This window comes from Larus michahellis, unplaced genomic scaffold, assembly GCF_964199755.1.
Source record: "Larus michahellis unplaced genomic scaffold, bLarMic1.1 SCAFFOLD_253, whole genome shotgun sequence".
Lineage (NCBI taxonomy): Eukaryota > Metazoa > Chordata > Aves > Charadriiformes > Laridae > Larus > Larus michahellis.
The window spans coordinates 25,536-44,158 of record NW_027436118.1 but is presented as its reverse complement, the minus strand read 5'-3'; the positions used below and the strand labels follow the sequence as shown (position 1 = coordinate 44,158).

The 18,623-nt window shown below is 47.9% G+C and overlaps 2 protein-coding genes and 2 gene segments (V, D, J or C); all 4 read left to right on the top strand.

The window, feature by feature from the left end:
• The first annotated feature begins 604 nt into the window (after window positions 1-604).
• Window positions 605-1,117, top strand: LOC141737018 (Ig heavy chain V region 914-like). The segment is given in 1 exon segment: window positions 605-1,117. A coding segment is annotated over 1 exon segment (510 nt).
• A 2,324-nt stretch (window positions 1,118-3,441) lies between these two features.
• LOC141737017 (uncharacterized) lies at window positions 3,442-7,445 on the top strand. The gene is made up of 5 exons (XM_074571651.1): window positions 3,442-3,500; window positions 3,610-3,936; window positions 4,553-4,686; window positions 6,117-6,247; window positions 7,337-7,445. Exons 1-5 carry the CDS (start codon window positions 3,449-3,451, stop codon window positions 7,443-7,445), a joined length of 753 nt encoding a protein of 250 aa, XP_074427752.1. The 5' UTR covers window positions 3,442-3,448.
• A 70-nt stretch (window positions 7,446-7,515) lies between these two features.
• On the top strand, window positions 7,516-8,153 carry LOC141737016 (Ig heavy chain V region 914-like). The segment is given in 2 exon segments: window positions 7,516-7,534; window positions 7,639-8,153. A coding segment is annotated over 1 exon segment (510 nt).
• Window positions 8,154-8,745: 592 nt separating this feature from the next.
• LOC141737045 (uncharacterized) lies at window positions 8,746-9,673 on the top strand. The gene has a single exon (XM_074571659.1). The coding sequence runs from the start codon at window positions 8,966-8,968 to the stop codon at window positions 9,671-9,673; it is 708 nt and encodes a 235-aa protein (XP_074427760.1). The 5' UTR covers window positions 8,746-8,965.
• The last annotated feature ends 8,950 nt before the right edge of the window (window positions 9,674-18,623 follow it).

Genomic DNA, 18,623 nt, shown 5'->3' with positions numbered 1-18,623 from the left:
ATTTGCCCCAAACCGCAACCACTTGGCCCAAAGTTGAGTGGTTTTGCCCCAAGTCTTGACTGGTTTTGACCCAAGTCCCAACCGTTCGCCCCAAATTCAACCAATGTTGGCCCAAATCTTCACTGTTTACACCAAACCCTTCACTGGTTTCAGGACAAATCTCAACCACTTGCCCCAGAACATGAACGGTTACCCCAAGTCTTGACTGTTTTGGCCCCAAATCTCAACCGTTTGCATCAAACTCCGACCGTTTTTGCCCCTGACTTCCATGGTTTGCAGCAACTCTTGACCATTTCCCCCAAACCTTGACCATTTGCACCAAATCTTGACCATTTTTGACCCAAATCTCAAAGAACTTGCACTAAACCTCAACCGTTTTTTCCCCAAACCTCCAACACTGTTGCTCCAAACCTTCCATGGTCTTGGCCAATATCTCAACGGCTTTTTCCCCAAACCTTGACCATTTTTGCCCTAAACCTCAACAGCTTTTGCCCCAAATCTCAACCCTTTGACCCAATCCTCGACCATTTTTGGTGGAGGCACGGAGATGGGGGGCGATGGCGGGAGCGGGCGACTCAATTCTCTCCTTCCTCCCTCCCCAGGGCTGATGGCGGCCGTGCAGCTGGTGGAGTCCGGAGGGGGACAACAGACACCCGGGGGGTCCCTCACCCTCCGCTGCAAGGCCTCCGGCTTCACCTTCAGCAGCTACGGCATGGGATGGATCCGAGAGGCCCCCGGGAAGGGGTTCGAGTACGTCGCGAGTATTAACAGCGGTGGTAGTTACACAAACTACGCGCCGTCGGTCAAGGGGCGCTTCACCATCTCCAGGGACAACTCCCAGAGCACGGTCACGCTGCAGATGAACAGCCTCCGGGACGACGACACGGCCACCTACTACTGCGCGAAAAGTTATGCTGGTGGTTGTTATTATGTTGGTGGCACCTTCCCCGACACCGTGTCCCAACTTCCCTGTGTTGGGTCCCCTCATCGACCGATTTTGCCCCAGACGTCGACTATTTTTGCCCCAAATCTCAACCATTATCATCAAACCCTGACCGATTTCTCACCAGACCTCCATGGTTTCACTCAACTCTTGACTATTTGCCACAAACCTTGACCATTTGCACCAAATCTTGACCTTTTTCGCCCCAAATCTCAAATGATTAGCACGAAACCTCGACCATTTGTGCCCCAAACCTCCACCCTTCTTGACCCAAACCTTCATGGGTTTTGGCCAATATCTTGACCACTTTTGCTCCAAACCTTGACTATTTCTGTCAAACCTGACCATTTGTGCCCTAAACCTCGAGGGCCTTTGTCCCAAATATCGTCCGCTTGCCCTTAATCTCAACCATTTACCCCAAATCCCAACCATTTACCCCAACGTTGAATGGTTTTGCCCCAAGTCTTGACTGGTTTTGACCCAAGTTTCAACCATTTGTTCAAATTCAACCAATGTTGTCCCAAATCTTGACTTTTTGCCACAAACCCTTGACCGGTTTTGCCCCAAACCTCAACTCTTTGCCCCAAACCTAAACAATTTCCCACAGAACGTGAATGGTCACCCAAAATCTTGACTGGTTTTGACCCAAGACTCAAACATTTGCCCCAAATTCAACCAATGTTGGCCCAAATCTTCACTGTTTACACCAAACCCTTCACTGGTTTTGGGCCAAACCTCAACCATTTGCCCCAGAACATGAACGGTTACCCCACGTTTTGACTGTTTTGGCCCCAAATCTCAACCGTTTGCATCAAACCCTGACCGTTTTTGCCCCAGACTTCCATGGTTTGCAACAACTCTTGACCATTTCCCCCAAACCTTGACCATTCGCACCAAACCTTGACCATTTTTGACCCAAATCTCAAACAACTGGCACTAAACCTCAACCATTATTTCCCCAAACCTCCACCAATGTTGACCCAAACCTTCAATGGGTTTGGCCAATATCTCGACCGCTTTTTCCCTGGAAAAAGCTGATGGAGTCCGGAGGAGGCCTCCAGACACCCGGGGGGTCCCTCACCCTCCGCTGCAAGGCCTCCGGCTTCACCTTCAGCAGCTTCGGCATGGAATGGGTGCGACAGGCCCCCGGGAAGGGGCTCGAGTTCGTTGCGTGTATTGGAAACGATGGTAGTGGCACCTACTACGCGCCGTCGGTCAAGGGGCGCTTCACCATCTCCAAGGACAACTCCCAGAGCACGCTCACGCTGCAGATGAACAGCCTCCGGGACGACGACACGGCCACCTACTACTGCGCGAAAGCTGCTGATGGTGGTGGCTCTGAGCCGGCGTCTGCTCAGGAAACGCGCCGGCGAGCCGCGTCCCCGCGGGGGACAGGAGGCAGCGATGCCTGGCAGCCCCCGGCCCTCTGGGACGGCTCCAGCCGCTGCCTCTGCCTGCCCCGAGCCCGCGCCCCGGCACCGACCCCAACATCCCTGCCGTGGGTCCCAGCAGCTTCCCCAAACCCCGCACCCGGCCCTCAGCCCCACACCCAACACCCAACCTTGCCCCAAGCCTCAACGCTTTGGCCCCAACCTTCACTGCTTTTGCCTCAAATCCCAACCCTCTGCCCCAAATCCCAACCATTTGCCCCAACGCTCAAAGGGGGGTGCACCAAATCTTGACCGGTTTTGCCCCAAATTCAACCTAAAGCATTTGCCCCAAAACGCCAACAGTTTTGCCCCAAGTCTTGACTGGTTTGGCCCCAGCTCTCAACCCTTTGCCCCAGATTCACCCAATGCGGGCCCAAATCTTCACTCTTTCTCCAAACCCTTGACTGGTTTTGGGGCAAACCTCAACCATTTGCCCCAGAACATGAACGGTTACCCCAAGTCTTGACCGCTTTGGCCCCAAATCTCAACCGTTGGCATCAAACTCTGACCGATTTTGCCCCAGACCTCCATGGTTTGCCACAACTCTTCACCTTTTGCACCAAACCTTGACCGTTTGCACCAAACCTCGACCACTTTTGCCCCAAAAATGGGGCAACTGCTCCGTTCTTGCCCCAAACCTTCATTGGGTTTGGCCAATGTCACAGAATCCCAGACTGGTGGGGGGGGAAGGGACCTCTGGAGATCACCCGGTCCAAGCCCCGGCCAGAGCAGGGTCACCCAGAGCAGGTGGCACAGGAACGCGTCCGGGCGGGTTGGGAATGGCTCCGGAGACGGAGACTCCCCCACCTCTCTGGGCAGCCTGTGCCAGGGCTCTGCCACCCCCACAGCAAAGAGGTTCCTCCTCGCCTTGAGATGGAGCTTCCCACGGTCAAGTTGGTGCCCGTCACCCCTCGTCCTGTCCCCGGGCACCACTGGGAAGAGCCCGGCCCCGTCCTCCTGACACCCCCCCTCTCAGCGTTCGTCAGCGTTGAGAAGATCCCCCCTCGGACGTCTTCTGTCCACACTGGAGACCCCATCCCTCAGCCTTTCGCCCTCGCCACGTCCTCGTCCCGCCATGGGCGTCCACTTGGCTTCCACCTTCCTCCTCCTCCTGGCCGCCCTCCCAGGTAGGACCCGGCCCCACTTCACCCCCGTTTTTCCCCCCACACCCGGGCGCGGAGATGGGGGTTGACGGCGGGAGCGGGCGACTCAATTCTCTCCTTCCTCCCTCCCCAGGGCTGATGGCGGACGTGCAGCTGGTGGAGTCCGGAGGGGGACAACAGACACCCGGGGGGTCCCTCACCCTCCGCTGCAAGGCCTCCGGCTTCACCTTCAGCAGCTTCACCATGTTCTGGGTGCGACAGGCCCCCGGGAAGGGGCTGGAGTACGTCGCGCAGATTAGCAGTGGTGGTAGCACCTACTACGCGCCGTCGGTCAAGGGGCGCTTCACCATCTCCAGGGACAACTCCCAGAGCACGCTCACGCTGCAGATGAACAGCCTCCGGGACGACGACACGGCCACCTACTACTGCGCGAAAAGTACTGGTGGTGATTATGGTGCTGGTAATGCTGATGGTGATGCTTGTGGTGGTGGCACCAACCCCAGCCCCATGGAACAACATCCCTGTGCTGTGTCCCCAGATCGACCCTTCTTGGCCCAAATCTGAAGCATTTCTCCTTAACCTCAACTATTTCTACCCCAAATCTCAACTGTTTGCAGCAAACCCTGACCGTTTTTTCCCCAGACCTCCATGGTTTGACCCAACTCTTGACCGTTTGCCCCAAACCTTGACCATTTGCACGAAATCTCGACCATTTTATCCCCAAATCTCAAATGATCGGCACCAAACCTCGACCATTTGTGCCCCAAACCTCCACCCTTCTTGACCCAAACCTTCATTGGTTTTGGCCAATATCTCGACCACTTTGCTCCAAACCTTGGCCATTTGACCCAAACGTGGCCCCCACTGACCTAAATCTCAACGGCTTTTGCCACAAATATCCTCCCCTTGTCCCAAATCTCACCCACTTGACCAAAACCTCAACCAGTTTTGCCCCAAACCCCCACCATTCTCCTCTCATCTCCATCCATTTCACCACAACCCTTCACTCTCTGCACCAAACCAGAGCCTTGAACGGACCCCCAAACTCTACCCTGAGCCATGGACCCTGTCCCAAGCCGTGTCCTGCCAGGGCTCCGGCTTCACCTTCAGCAGCGTCGGCATGGCTTGGGTGCGACAGGCGCCCGGGAAGGGGCTCGAGTACGTCGCGGGTATTAGCAGCAGTGGTCGTACCACAGGCTACGCGCCGTCGGTCAAGGGGCGCTTCACCATCTCCAGGGACAACTCCCAGAGCACGCTCACGCTGCAGATGAACAGCCTCCGGGACGACGACACGGCCACCTACTACTGCGCGAAGACTAGTTGTGGTGGTTGTAGTTATGGTGGTGGCACCTTCCCCGACACCGTGCCCCAACTTCCCCGTGTTGGGTCCCCTCATCGACCGATTTTGCCCCAGACGTCGACCATTTTTGCCCCAAATCTCAACCATTATCATCAAACCCTGACCGATTTCTCACCAGACCTCCGTGGTTTGACCCAACTCTTGACCATTCGCCACAAACCTTGGCCATTTTATCCACAAATCTCAAATGATTGGCACCAAACCTCGACCATTTGTGCCCCAAACCTCCACCCTTCTTGCCCCAAACCTTCAATGCTCTTGACCAATATCTTGAACACTTCTGCTCCAAACCTTGACCATTTATCCCGAACCTGACCGTTTTTGCTCTAAACCTTGAGGGCTTTTGCCAGAAATACCCTCCCCTTGCCCCAGATCACAAGCATTTACCCCAAATCCAAAACGGATTTGCCCCAAGTCTTGACTGCTTTTGCCCCAAGTTTCAACCATTTGCTTCAAATTCAACCAATTTTGCCCCAAATCTCAACTCTTTGCCCCAAACCTCAACAATTTCCCATAAAACGTGAACCGTCACCCAAAATCTTGACTGGTTTTGCCCCAAGACTCAAACATTTGCCCCAAATTCGACCAACGTTGGCCCAAATCTTGACTGTTGACCTGAAACCCTTGACTGGTTTTGGCCCAAATCTCAACGGTTTGCAGGAAAACGTGACCACTTCTACCTCAACCCTTGACATTTGCAGCAAATCTCAACTGGTTTTGGCCCAAAATCCCTTTCTTCTGTGTCTTGGAACCCTACCCAGAGCCCAGGCCCCTTCCAAGGCCCAGACCCTCCCCCCCAGGACTCCAGATTTTCTCCCCCGAGGTTGGAACCAGCCTGGAGCCAGGAGCAGGGGGAGCTGGGGGGGCTCCCTTCTGCCCCCTCCCCAGGGCTGATGGCGGCCGTGCAGCTGGTGGAGTCCGGAGGGGGACAACAGACACCCGGGGGGTCCCTCACCCTCCGCTGCAAGGGCTCCGGCTTCACCTTCAGCAGCTTCGCCATGGGATGGATGCGACAGGCCCCCGGGAAGGGGCTGGAGTGGGTCGCAGGTATTGAGAGTGATGGTGGTGACACAGGGTACGTCCCACCAGTCAACTCAAACTCTTCCCGCATCCCAACACGTTGATGGAACCCTTTGCCCCCAGCCTCAACCCCCCTGTCCTGCATCCCAACATCCCGGCGCCTTCCCCACACCCCCGCACCCACCACAGACCCCCGCGGGGTGCCCCGAACCCTTGAACGGGCCCCCAAAATCTACCATGAGCCATGGACCCTGTCCCAGGACGTGTCCTGCCAGGGCTCCGGCTTCACCTTCAGCAGCTTCGCCATGGAATGGGTGCGACAGGCCCCCGGGAAGGGGCTCGAGTACGTTGCGGAGATTAATGCTGGTGGTAGTTACACAGAATACGCGCCGTCGGTCAAGGGGCGCTTCACCATCTCCAGGGACAACTCCCAGAGCACGCTCACGCTGCAGATGAACAGCCTCCGGGACGACGACACGGCCACCTACTACTGCGCGAAAAGTACTGGTGGTGGTGGTGCTGGTAATGCGGATGGTGATGCTTATGGTGGTGGCACCAACCCCAGCCCCATGGAACAACATCCCTGTGCTGTGTCCCCAAATCAACCCTTCTTGCCCAAATCTGAAGCATTTGCCACAGACCTCGACCACTTTTGCCCCAAACCTCAACTGGTTGCAGCAAACCCTGACCGATTTCTCACCAGACCTCCATGGTTTGACCCAACTCTTGACCATTTGCACCAAACCTTGACCATTTGCACCAAACCTTGACCATTTGCACCAAACCTTGACCATTTTCGCCCCAAATCTCAAATGATTGGCACCAAACCTCAACCATTTCTGCCCCAAACCTCCACCCTTCTTGCCCCAAACCTTCAATGCTCTCCACCAATATCTCGACCACTTTTGCTCCAAACCTTGACTATTTCTCTCAAACCTGATTATTTTTACCCTAAACCTCAAGGCTTTTCTCCCAAATATCGTCCGCTTGCCACAAATCTCAACCGTTTGCCCCAATGTTGAATGGTTTTGCCCCAAGTCTTGACTGGTTTTGACCCAAGTCTCAAATGTTTGCCCCAAATTCAACCACTGTCGGCCCAAATCTTCACTGTTTACACCAAACCCTTCACTGGTTTTGCCCCAAACCTCAACCACTTGCCCCAAAACATGAACGGTTACCCCAAGTCTTGACCGTTTTGGCCCCAAATCTCAACCGTTTGCATCAAACTCTGACCGTTTTGCCCCAGACTTCCATGGTTTGCAGCAACTCTTGACCATTTCCCCCAAACCTTGACCATTTTTGACCCAAATCTCAAACGACTTGCAGGAAACCTCAACCATTATTTCCCCAAACCTCCACCAATGTTGCCCCAAAACTTCAGTGGGTTTGGCCAGTATCTCGATGGCTTCTGCCACAAACCTTGACCTTCTGCCCCAAACCTGACCATTCCTGAATTAAACCTCAAGCGCTTTTGCCCCAGATCTCAACCCTTTGACCCCAACCTTGACCATTTCCCTCTCGTCTCGATCGCTGTTGCCCCAGACCTCGACTCTTGGCACCAAACCTCGACCGTTGCACCATCCCCCTGACCAATAGGACCCCCCGGGCCCCCCCAGCAGCACCCATGGCGCATCAGCCCCCTCCGCCTTCCTCCTCCTCCTCCTGGCCGCCCTCCCAGGTAGGACCCGGCCCCACTCACCCCCTTTCCCCCACACCCGGGCGCAGAGATGGGGGGCGACGGCGGGAGCGGGCGACTCAATTCTCTCCTTCCTCCCTCCCCAGGGCTGATGGCGGCCGTGCAGATGGTGGCGTCCGGAGGGGGACAACAGACACCCGGGGGGTCCCTCACCCTCCGCTGCAAGGGCTCCGGCTTCACCCTCAGCAGCTACGGCATGGGATGGATGCGACAGGCCCCCGGGAAGGGGCTTGAGTACGTCGCGGCTATTAGCAGCAGTGGTAGTTGGACAGGCTACGCGCCGTCGGTCAAGGGGCGCTTCACCCTCTCCAGGGACAACTCCCAGAGCACGCTCACGCTGCAGATGAACAGCCTCCGGGACGACGACACGGCCACCTACTACTGCGCGAAAGCTGATTGTGGTGGTTGTTATTATGGTGGTGGCCCCTTCCCCGACACCGTGTCCCAACTTCCCTGTGTTGGGTCCCCTCATCGACCGATTTTGCCCCAGACGTTGACCATTTTTGCCCCAAATGTCAACCATTTTCATCAAACCCTGACAGATTTCTCACCAGACCTCCGTGGTTTGACCCAACTCTTGACCGTTTGCCACAAACCTTGACCATTTGCACCAAACCTTGACCATTTTATCCCCAAGTCTCAAATGATTGGCACCAAACCTCGACCATTTGTGCCCCAGACCTCCACCCTTCTTGCCCCAAACGTTCATTCATTTTGGCCAATATCTCGACCACTTTTGCTCCAAACCTTGACTATTTCTGTCAAACCAGACCATTTTTGCCCTAAACCTCGAGGGCTTTTGCCAGAAATACCCTCCCCTTGCCCCAGACCACAAGCATTTACCCCAAATCCAAAATATTTGCCACAAAAGTCAAACGGATTTGCCCCAAGTCTTGACTGCTTTTGCCCCAAGTTTCAACCATTTGCCCCAAATTCAACCAATTTCGTCCCAAATCTTGACCTTTTGCCACAAAGCCTTGACCGCTTTTGCCCCAAACCTCAACTCTTTTCCCCAAACCTCAACAATTTCCCACAAAACGTGAACCGTCACCCAAAATCTTGACTGGTTTTGCCCCAAGACTCAAACGTTTGCCCCAAATTCGACCAACGTTGGCCCAAATCTTCACTGTTGACCTGAAACCCTTGACTGGTTTTGGCCCAAATCTCAACGGTTTGCAGGAAAACATGACCACTTCTACCTCAACCCTTGACATTTGCAGCAAATCTCAACTGGTTTTGGCCCCAAAAATCCTTTCTTCTGTGTCTTGGAACCCTACCCAGAGCCCAGGCCCCTTCCAAGGCCCAGACCCTCCCCCCCAGGACCCCAGATTTTCTCCCCCGAGGTTGGAACCAGCCTGGAGCCAGGAGCAGGGGGAGCTGGGGGGGCTCCCTTCTGCCCCCTCCCCAGGGCTGATGGCGGCCGTGCAGCTGGTGGAGTCCGGAGGGGGACAACAGACACCCGGGGGGTCCCTCACCCTCCGCTGCAAGGGCTCCGGCTTCACCTTCAGCAGCGTCGAGATGTCCTGGGTGCGACAGGCCCCCGGGAAGGGGCTCGAGTACGTCGCGGTTATTAGCGGCAGTGGTGGTTGGACAGGCTACGCGCCGTCGGTCAAGGGGCGCTTCACCATCTCCAGGGACGACTCCCAGAGCACGCTCACGCTGCAGATGAACAGCCTCCGGGACGACGACACGGCCACCTACTACTGCCCGATACGAAATAGTGGTGGTTGTGGTTATGGTGGTGGCACCAACCCCGGCACCGTGTCCCCACATCCCGCCATCTCCCTCAAACCCTTGCACAAAGACCCAGGTCTCGGAGCGAGTCCGGGCCCCCAAAGCCTTGGCTTTTGGCCCAAATCTTTGCCCTCACCCTCGTCTGCAGGGGCTCTGGCTCCATCTCCAGCAGCTCCGCCATGGACTGGGGGCAACTCTCCACCTCTTTTGGCCAAAACCTTGACTGTTTATCCCAAACCTGACCATTTTTGCCCTAAACCTCGAGGGCTTTTGTTCCAAATATTGTTCGCTTGCCCAAATCTCAACCGTTTGCCCCAAACCCCAACCATTTGCCCCAACACTCTAATGGTTTTGCCCGAAATCTTGACTGTTTGCCCCAAACCTTGACTGCTTTTGGCCTAGATCTCGACTGTTTCTCTCAAACTTTAACCATTTTTGCCCAAAATCTCAACCAGTTTTTGCCCTTGACCGGTTTTGGCCGAAATCTCAACCATTCGTCCCAAACCTTGACTGGTTTTTGCCCCAAAAATCCACCATTTCCCCCAAACCTTGACTGGTTTTGGCCTACATCTTGACCGTTTGTCCCAAACCTTGACTGGTTTTTACCCCAAAAATCCACCATTTGCCCCAAAAATCCACCATTTGCCCCAAACCTTGACTGGTTTTGGCCTAAATCTCAACTGTTTGTCCCAAACCTTGACTGGTTTTCCCCCAAAAATCCACCCTTTGCCCCAAAAATCCACCATTTGCCCCAAACCTTGACTGGTTTTGGCCTACATCTTGACTGTTTGTCCCAAACCTTGACTGGTTTTCCCCCAAAAATCCACCATTTGCCCCAAAAATCCACCATTTCCCCCAAACCTTGACTGGTTTTGGCCTAAATCTCAACCGTTTGTCCCAAACCTTGACTGGTTTTTGCCCCAAAAATCCACCATTTGCCCCAAACCTCGACCATTTCCCCTAAACCTTGACTGGTTTTGGCCTAAATCTCGATTGCTTGCACCAAACTTTGACCATTTTTGCACAAAATCTCAACCAGTTTTTGCCCTTGACCGGTTTTGGCCGAAATCTCAACCCTTTGTCCCAAACCTTGACTGGTTTTGCCTCAAAAATCCACTATTTGCCCCCCAAATCCACCATTTTCTCCAAACCTTGACTGGTTGTGGCCTACATCTCGATTGCTTGCACCAAACTTTGACTGGTTTTGCCCCGAAAATCCACCATTTCCCCCAAGTTTTGACCCTTTTTGCCCCAAACTTTGACCGTTTGCCCCAAATCACGATGATTTGCCCCAAACCGCGATCAATCCCAGCATCCTTCCGATGCCCCGAGACTGGATCCCTGCTGGGTACCAGACCCTGGCCCTAATGAACTTAATTATTAGCCTTAATTAAGAGGCCCTGGGGGATAAATTTATTTATTAGCCCTAATACACTTAATTATTAGCCCCAATGACCTCATTATTAGCCATAATTTAGGAGGGATGGGGGGTAAATCTAATTATGAGCCCTAATAAACTTAATTAATTAGCCCCTACTAGTCTTAATTATTAGCCCTAATTTAGCAGGGCTGGGGAACGGACTTAATTAGAAGCCCGAATAAACTTAATTCTTAACCCTGATGTAGGTGGGCTGGGGAATAAATAATTAGGGCTGAATTATTAGCCCTCATTTAGGAGGGATGGGGAATAAATTTAATTATTAGCCCTGAAAGACATAATTATTAGCCCTAAAAGATGTAATTATTAGCCTTAGTTTAGGGAGGTTGGGGAATATATTTAATTTTGAGGCCTGACAGACTTAATTATGAGGCCTAATTTATGGGGGCGGGGGGAAAATTTAATTATAAGGTGGAATAAACTCAATTATTAGCCAAAATAGAGGTAATTATTCGCCCTAATAGAGGTACGAGCCCTAACGAGGCGGGAGCCGGGGGGGGGGGGAGGTGGGTAAATTTCATGATACTCCCCCAAAATCCAGGTGCCGAGAGCAGCAGCTGTAATCAACCCCCCGCCGAAAACGAGAAAAAGGCCTAAATTTGGAGGGGGGAGGGGGAAAAAAAGGCCCTTTTTAGGGTTTCGGGGCCACAAATAGCTATTTTTGGCGGTGGTGGTGGCAGCTGCGCGGGGAAAACCCCCAAAACGGGCGGGTTTAGCAGAGAAAAAGGGGCCGGCACCGCGCGCCGCCGGCCCCGAAAATATAGAGATTAGGGGTCAAGTCACGTCTTGTTTGGGCGATTTTTTTTTTTTTTTTTTGGTAATTTTACGGATTTTTTTTTTAATTATTATTTCTTTATTTTTTTATTTTTTTACCCGTTCGATCCCTTTTTCGCGGCGGGTTCTTTTCCGTTCTCCTCCTCGGTTGCTTCTGCTTTTCCCCGTCATTTTTTTTTTGCCCCCGAACGCGGATTTTTATGGGACGCGCTGGCTATTTCCTCATTGCCGTTTTACCAAAAATCCATATTATTAATACTACTATTATCTCTCTTTTATATTTTTTCCTCTCATATTTCCCTCTTTTATATTTTTTCCTCTCATATTTCCCTCTTTTATATTTTTTCCTCTCATATTTCCCTCTTTTATATTTTTTCCTCTCATATTTCCCTCTTTTATATTTTTTCCTCTCATATTTCCCTCTTTTATATTTTTTCCTCTCATATTTCCCTCTTTTATTTTTTTTCTCTCATATTTCCCTCTTTTATTTTTTTTCTCTCATATTTCCCTCTTTTATTTTTTTTCTCTCATATTTCTCTCTCTCATATTTGTCTCTTTTACAGTTTTTTCTCTCATGTTTCTCTCTTTTATATTTTTTCTCTCTTATTTCTCTCTCTCTTATTTCTCTTTTATATTTTTTTCTCTCTTATTTATCTTTCTCTCATATTTCTCTCTTTTGTATTTTTTTCTCTCTTATTTCTCTCTCTCATATTTTTTTCTCATATTTCTCTCTTTTATATTTTTTCTCTCTTTTATATTTCTCTCATATTTCTCTCTCATATTTTTTTCTCTCATCATTCTCTCTTTTATAGTTTTTCTCTCATATTTCTCTCTCTCTTGTTTCTCTTTTATAGTTTTTTCTCTTATTTCTCTCATCATTCCCCCACGTCTCGTCTTTCGGGGAGAGATTCCCGGAGAAGCCACTGTAATTCCCGGGACCGATGTTAACGAACGCCCCTATCACACGTCTGCGCCCCCGTCGTTATTGTAATTAATAATAAATCTCTTTTTTTTTTTTTTTCCCCCCCTCGTCGGGCTTGGCCTATTTTCTGCGTATTTTCCAGTCTCATTTTTACGGGCCAAAAAAGCGCCGTTGGTTTTGTTTTTTTAATTAATTTTAGTTTTAATTAATTCATTAATACTCTCCGCACTAACGCTTCTTTTTTATTGTTATTATTTTTTTATTTTTTTGGAGGAATATCAGTGTTAATAATCGCCTTTTTTAGCCGTCTTATCGCCGCTTTTGCCGGAATATGTAGTTATTAATCGCACTATTATTATTCTTCTTCGCTATTTATTTGTTAATCTAACTGTTGTTATTATCACTATTGGCTGTTTATTTATTAATCTTCTTCTCCTCAGCAGAAACGGCTCCGCTTTAACGTTTAATTACCATCATTAATAACATTTGCCACTTTGTTAGTGCTGCTCTTACCCCAACAGGCCCTTTTTCATTAATTTTTAATTATTATTAATAACAACCACCGGCTCTTGTACGTTTCTGAACGGAGCTACTTTATTGACCATTATTAATTAGAAAGACTTTATTTCTCGTTATTAATTAGACAGACTTTACCATTATTAATTAGACAGACTTTATTTATCATTATTAATTAGAAAGACTTGATCACTATTAATTACAAATACTTTATTATCATTATTCATTAGAAAGACTTTACCATTATTCATTAGAAAGACTTTATTTATTGTCATTATTCATTAAAGACTTTATTTCTCGTTATTAATTAGAAAGACTTTACCGTTATTAATTAGAAAGAGTATTTATTATCATTATTCATTAGAAAGACGTTCTTTCTCGTTATTAATTAGAAAGACTTTAGCATTACTAATTAGAAAGACTTTATTTATCATTATTAATTAGAAAGACTTGATCACTATTAATTAGAAAGACTTTATTATCATTATTAATTAGAAAGACTTTACTTACCATTACTAATTAGAAAGACTTTACTTACCATTACTAATTAGAAAGACTTGATCATTATTAATTAGAAAGACGTTATTCCTCGTTATTAATTAGAAAGACTTTACCATTACTAATTAGAAAGACTTTATTTATCATTATTAGAAAGACTTTATTTATCATTATTAATTAGAAAGCTGTTATTTCTCGCTATTAATTAGAAAGACTTGACCGCTACTAATTAGACAGACTTTCTTTATTGCCGTCACTAATTAGAAAGACCTTCTTCTTCGTTATTATTAATTCAAAGCACTTTATTTTTGTTATTAATTACAGAAACTTATTCCACTTTGCTTTATTAGTAGTAGTATTAATATTTATTTTTTATTATTATATTTATTTTTAATATTATTAATATATTTTTTAGTTTTATTATTAGACTTATTTAATTATTAATTATTTTCATTTATCATTTTTACGATAATAAGGGGAATTAAGGCAATTTAAGGGAATAAATAAAGGGAATTTAAAGGGGAAAAGTAAAAATAAAAGTAAAATAAAATAAATGGACTATAATAAATAAAAGATAATAAGGGGAAAAAGGACGAATTTAAAGGGGAAAAAGGGGGAATTTAAAGGGGAAAAAGGGGGAATTTAAAGGGGAAAAAGGGGGAATTTAAAGGGGAAAAAGGGGGAATTTAAAGGGGAAAAAGGGGGAATTTAAAGGGGAAAAAGGGGGAATTTAAAGGGGAAAAAGGGGGAATTTAAAGGGGAAAAAGGGGGAATTTAAAGGGGAAAAAGGGGGAATTTAAAGGGGAAAAAGGGGGAATTTAAAGGGGAAAAAGGGGGAATTTAAAGGGGAAAAAGGGGGAATTTAAAGGGGAAAAAGGGGGAATTTAAAGGGGAAAAAGGGGGAATTTAAAGGGGAAAAAGGGGGAATTTAAAGGGGAAAAAGGGGGAATTTAAAGGGGAAAAAGGGGGAATTTAAAGGGGAAAAAGGGGGAATTTAAAGGGGAAAAAGGGGGAATTTAAAGGGGAAAAAGGGGGAATTTAAAGGGGAAAAAGGGGGAATTTAAAGGGGAAAAAGGGGGAATTTAAAGGGGAAAAAGGGGGAATTTAAAGGGGAAAAAGGGGGAATTTAAAGGGGAAAAAGGGGGAATTTAAAGGGGAAAAAGGGGGAATTTAAAGGGGAAAAAGGGGGAATTTAAAGGGGAAAAAGGGGGAATTTAAAGGGGAAAAAGGGGGAATTTAAAGGGGAAAAAGGGGGAATTTAAAGGGGAAAAAGGGGGAATTTAAAGGGGAAAAAGGGGGAATTTAAAGGGGAAAAAGGGGGAATTTAAAGGGGAAAAAGGGGGAATTTAAAGGGGAAAAAGGGGGAATTTAAAGGGGAAAAAGGAGATTAGTAGAAGGAGTAAAATAAAATAAATGGACGATAATAAGTAAACTAAGAGAAAAGAAGGGGAATTAAGGCAATTTAAGGGAATAAATTAATGGAATTTAAAGGAAATAAGTGGAATCACAGGGAAATAAATGGAATTCAAAGGAAATAAATGGAATTCAAAGGAAATAAATGGAATTCAAAGGAAATAAATGGAATTCAAAGGAAATAAATGGAATTCAAAGGAAATAAATGGAATTCAAAGGAAATAAATGGAATTCAAAGGAAATAAATGGAATTCAAAGGAAATAAATGGAATTCAAAGGAAATAAATGGAATTCAAAGGAAATAAATGGAATTCAAAGGAAATAAATGGAATTCAAAGGAAATAAATGGAATTAATCGAAGGAGGAGAAGAAAATAAAGGGAATAAAAGGACAGGGAATGAACGGAACGAAATAAGTAAAAGACGGGAAAATAAAGGGAATTAAAGAAAACGAAAGGAAATAAAAAGAAATAAAAAGAAATACCGAAAACTCCAGGGAAGAGACGAAACAAACACAAACGGGAGGTGAAATAACAGCAAGAAACGGCAGCGAAACGCGCAGATCAAATTAAGTAAATGCCAAAATAGAAATTAAATAAATACGGTAAAAAAAAAATAAAAGGACTAGAAATAAGTTAAAAGAAATAAAATCAACGGGAGGCGAAGAAATTAAAGTCGAGGGAATAAAATTCAGGAAATAAGTGTTTAAAAATGAACGAACGGCAAGAGACGGGGACAAAAATTCAATAAAAGAGAGAAAATAAATGAAATCAGTGAAATAAAAAGCAAAGCCAAGCAGATTAAAGACAAGAAATGGGAAAAAATAAAGAAACCCCGTTAAATTCACGAAATAAAAAGGAATTAAACGGAATAAAAGCCAATTAAATAGAATAAATAGGCGAACCACACGCCTAAAAGTCAATCAATTAAAAAGAAAAAAAAACCACAAATCAATAAAACTCGATCAAACAGAACGAAGAAAATTCATTCCAATTAAAAACAACATGTTTTGATCCCCTTTATTTACTAAAATCCCCTATTTTGGGGGTTGCAAAACCCCTTGTTTTTCATGTCCCCGTCCCCCCCCCCCTTTATTTTGCCCAGATTTCATTCAAATTAAGGAAACCGACCCGAAACGCAGCCGCCACCTGGGCGGGATTTTCAGCGCTATTTTGAACCAAACCCGCTTGTTTTCGCCCCAAAAAAAGCTTCATTTGCATGCGGGGGTGGCAGCAGCTGCGCTTCACCGAAACCACCTGATTTTGGCCCAAAATAACAGCGCTGGGGGGGGTAGGGGGGGGAAGAAGGGAATAAGGAGGGTATGATGTGCCCCCAAAATGCAAATTTCACCCCAAAATTGCCCCCCCGATTCCTCAAATTTGGACATTTTCATCCCAAACGCGTCAATTTGGAAATTCCAGCCCCGAATCCTAATTTTTGGGGCAAAATTGCAGGCCCAAATGCCTCATTTTGCAACATTGCAGCCCAAAACGCCTCGTTTTGCTGATTCCGGCCCAAAATTGTAAGTTTTCTAAAAAACAGCATTATAAAAAAAATGATAATTATTCAAAAGTTTTTATATTTTAAAAAGAAAAAGCAGCTGGGGTCAAATTCCACCCCGAAATGGCTCGGTTTGCGAATTCCACCCCAAAACGCCTCAACCTGCAAATTCCACCCCAAAGGGCATTAGGAAAATTTCCCTCAAAATTGATTATTTTGCACATTTCCCCCCAAATCCCTCGGTTTGCAAATTGTGCCCCCAAATCCCTGGATTTGCCCATTGGGCCCCAAAACTGCACCGAAAATGCCTCGATTTGCAAATTCCACCCCAAAACCCCCCACTGGAATTGACCCTGAAGTTTATTAATTTACCCTAAAATCCCTCGATTTACACCTTTCACCCCAAAACACCAAACGCCCCGAAACTGCACCCAAAATGCCTCGATTTGCTAATTCCCCCTCAAAAACGCGTTATTAAAATTAACCCCCAAATGCGCTCATTTCCAAATTTACCCCCAAATACTTCAATATGCAAATTGCGCCCCCAAAATCCCCAAATTCCCGGATTTCGCCCCAAAACGTAGCGCCCCCCGGAAATGCACCCAAAATGCCGCCATTTACTAATTCCACCCCAAAATACCTTACTAAAGTGCGCCCCAGCGCGCATTGATTTGCTAATCTAACCCCCAAAATGGCTCAATTTGCACATTTTGCCCCAAAAACGCACCGAAACTCCGCGCCTTTTTCCCGCCGGGAGCCGGAAGTGGGCGGGGCCTCCGTGGGAAACGAGGGGGCGTGGCCAAGAGGGGGCAATGAATGAAAGCCCCGCCCCCTCAGGCGAGTATGCCAATGAGGGCGGGTGAAGCCTCCGTTCTGCCTAGCAACGCGTGCTGATTGGCCGCGCGGCGCGGGAGGGGGCGTGGCTTGCTGGGAGCGGCGCCGCACCTGCGCAGATTGACGGGGCGGGGCGGCGGGGGAGCGGGAGCCCGGAAGCGCCTCCCTCCCCTTAGCAACGGCGCCGTTTCCCTTAGCAACCGCCGGGATTTTTTTTTTCCTTAGCAACGGCGCCGTTTTCCTTAGCAACGGGCTTCGGGGAGGGGGGGCGGTTTAAAGTGGGTTTAAAGACGGGGGTGAAGGCGGAGGGGTTAGAGGTCTGAGGGGATCTTGCGGGGGGGAGACAGGCCTCAGGGGGGCGACAAGGCCTCAGGGGGGCGACTAGGCCTCAGGTAGGCCCCGGACGGGGGCGGGGGACAAGGTCTCGGCAGTGGGGTGGACAAAAGGGGATGTGGGGGGGGGGACGACAAGAGATGGGGGGGGGGCACCAGAGCCTGGAGGGGGCCAGGGGCTGGGGGGGCACCAGATTTTGGGGGAGGCAGCAAGAATTTGGGGGGTGGGAGGGGGGGAAAAGTCTTGGGGAAGGGGGGGGGGACAGGCCTTGGGGGGCAATATGGCGGGGGGGGGGTCACTCCTTTTACCACATTTCTTCCTCTTGTTCCCCCCCCCCAGGACATCTCGATGCGACGCACCCCCACTTCGGAGCCCCCCCTCTAAGGTAAGAACAATCCCCCCCAAAATGTGGGGGAAAAACCCCACAAAATGGATGATTTCCCCCCAAAATCCCCCCCACATCACATCTCACCCCCCCCTTGCTTGAACTCCCCAAAAATAAGTATAACCCCCCCCAAAATAAGTATTTAACTCCCCCGAATAAGTAGACACCCCCCAAAAATACAAAAATAAACCCACCCCCCCGAAATAGACACCCCCCCAAAAAAATAAGAGTATAAACTCAAAAAATAAGTATTTAATCCCGAAAAATAAGTATTTAACCCCCCGAAACAAGCAGGCATCCCTAAAAAATAAAACTCCCCAAAATAAGCCCGCCCCCCCAAAAAACTAAGTACTTAAGGTCCCCAAAATAAGTATTTAACCCTCCAAAATAAGTATCTAACACCAAAAAATAAGTATTTTACCTCAAAAATAATTAAGCCCAAAGAGTAAGTGGTACACCCCCTAAAAAATGAGACATCCCCAAAAAATATATGCCCAAAAAATGAGCTCACGTCCCCAAAAATAAGTAGAAACTCAAAAAAAGAAAGTTTCTAATCCAAAAAATATGTATTTAACCTCCAAAAATAAGTATTTTCCCTCAAAAAAATAAATATTTTACCTCACAAAATAAGTATTTACCTCAGAAAAGATGTAAGGCCCAAAAGTAAGCGTACACCCCCGAAAAATAAGTAGAAATCCCCCCAAAAGTTTATAACCCCAAAAATA

Bases quoted from the DNA above. Each gene is read 5' to 3' on its own strand.
- LOC141737017 (XM_074571651.1), top strand. From the start codon at position 3,449: ATGGGCGTCCACTTGGCTTCCACCTTCCTCCTCCTCCTGGCCGCCCTC. The intron at 3,937-4,552 runs GTAATGCTGATG...CCCTGTCCCAAG, and splicing joins TGGTGGTGATTATGGTGCTG to CCGTGTCCTGCCAGGGCTCC. The intron at 4,687-6,116 runs GTCAAGGGGCGC...ACCCTGTCCCAG, and splicing joins CCACAGGCTACGCGCCGTCG to GACGTGTCCTGCCAGGGCTC.
- LOC141737045 (XM_074571659.1), top strand. From the start codon at position 8,966: ATGGCGGCCGTGCAGCTGGTGGAGTCCGGAGGGGGACAACAGACACCC.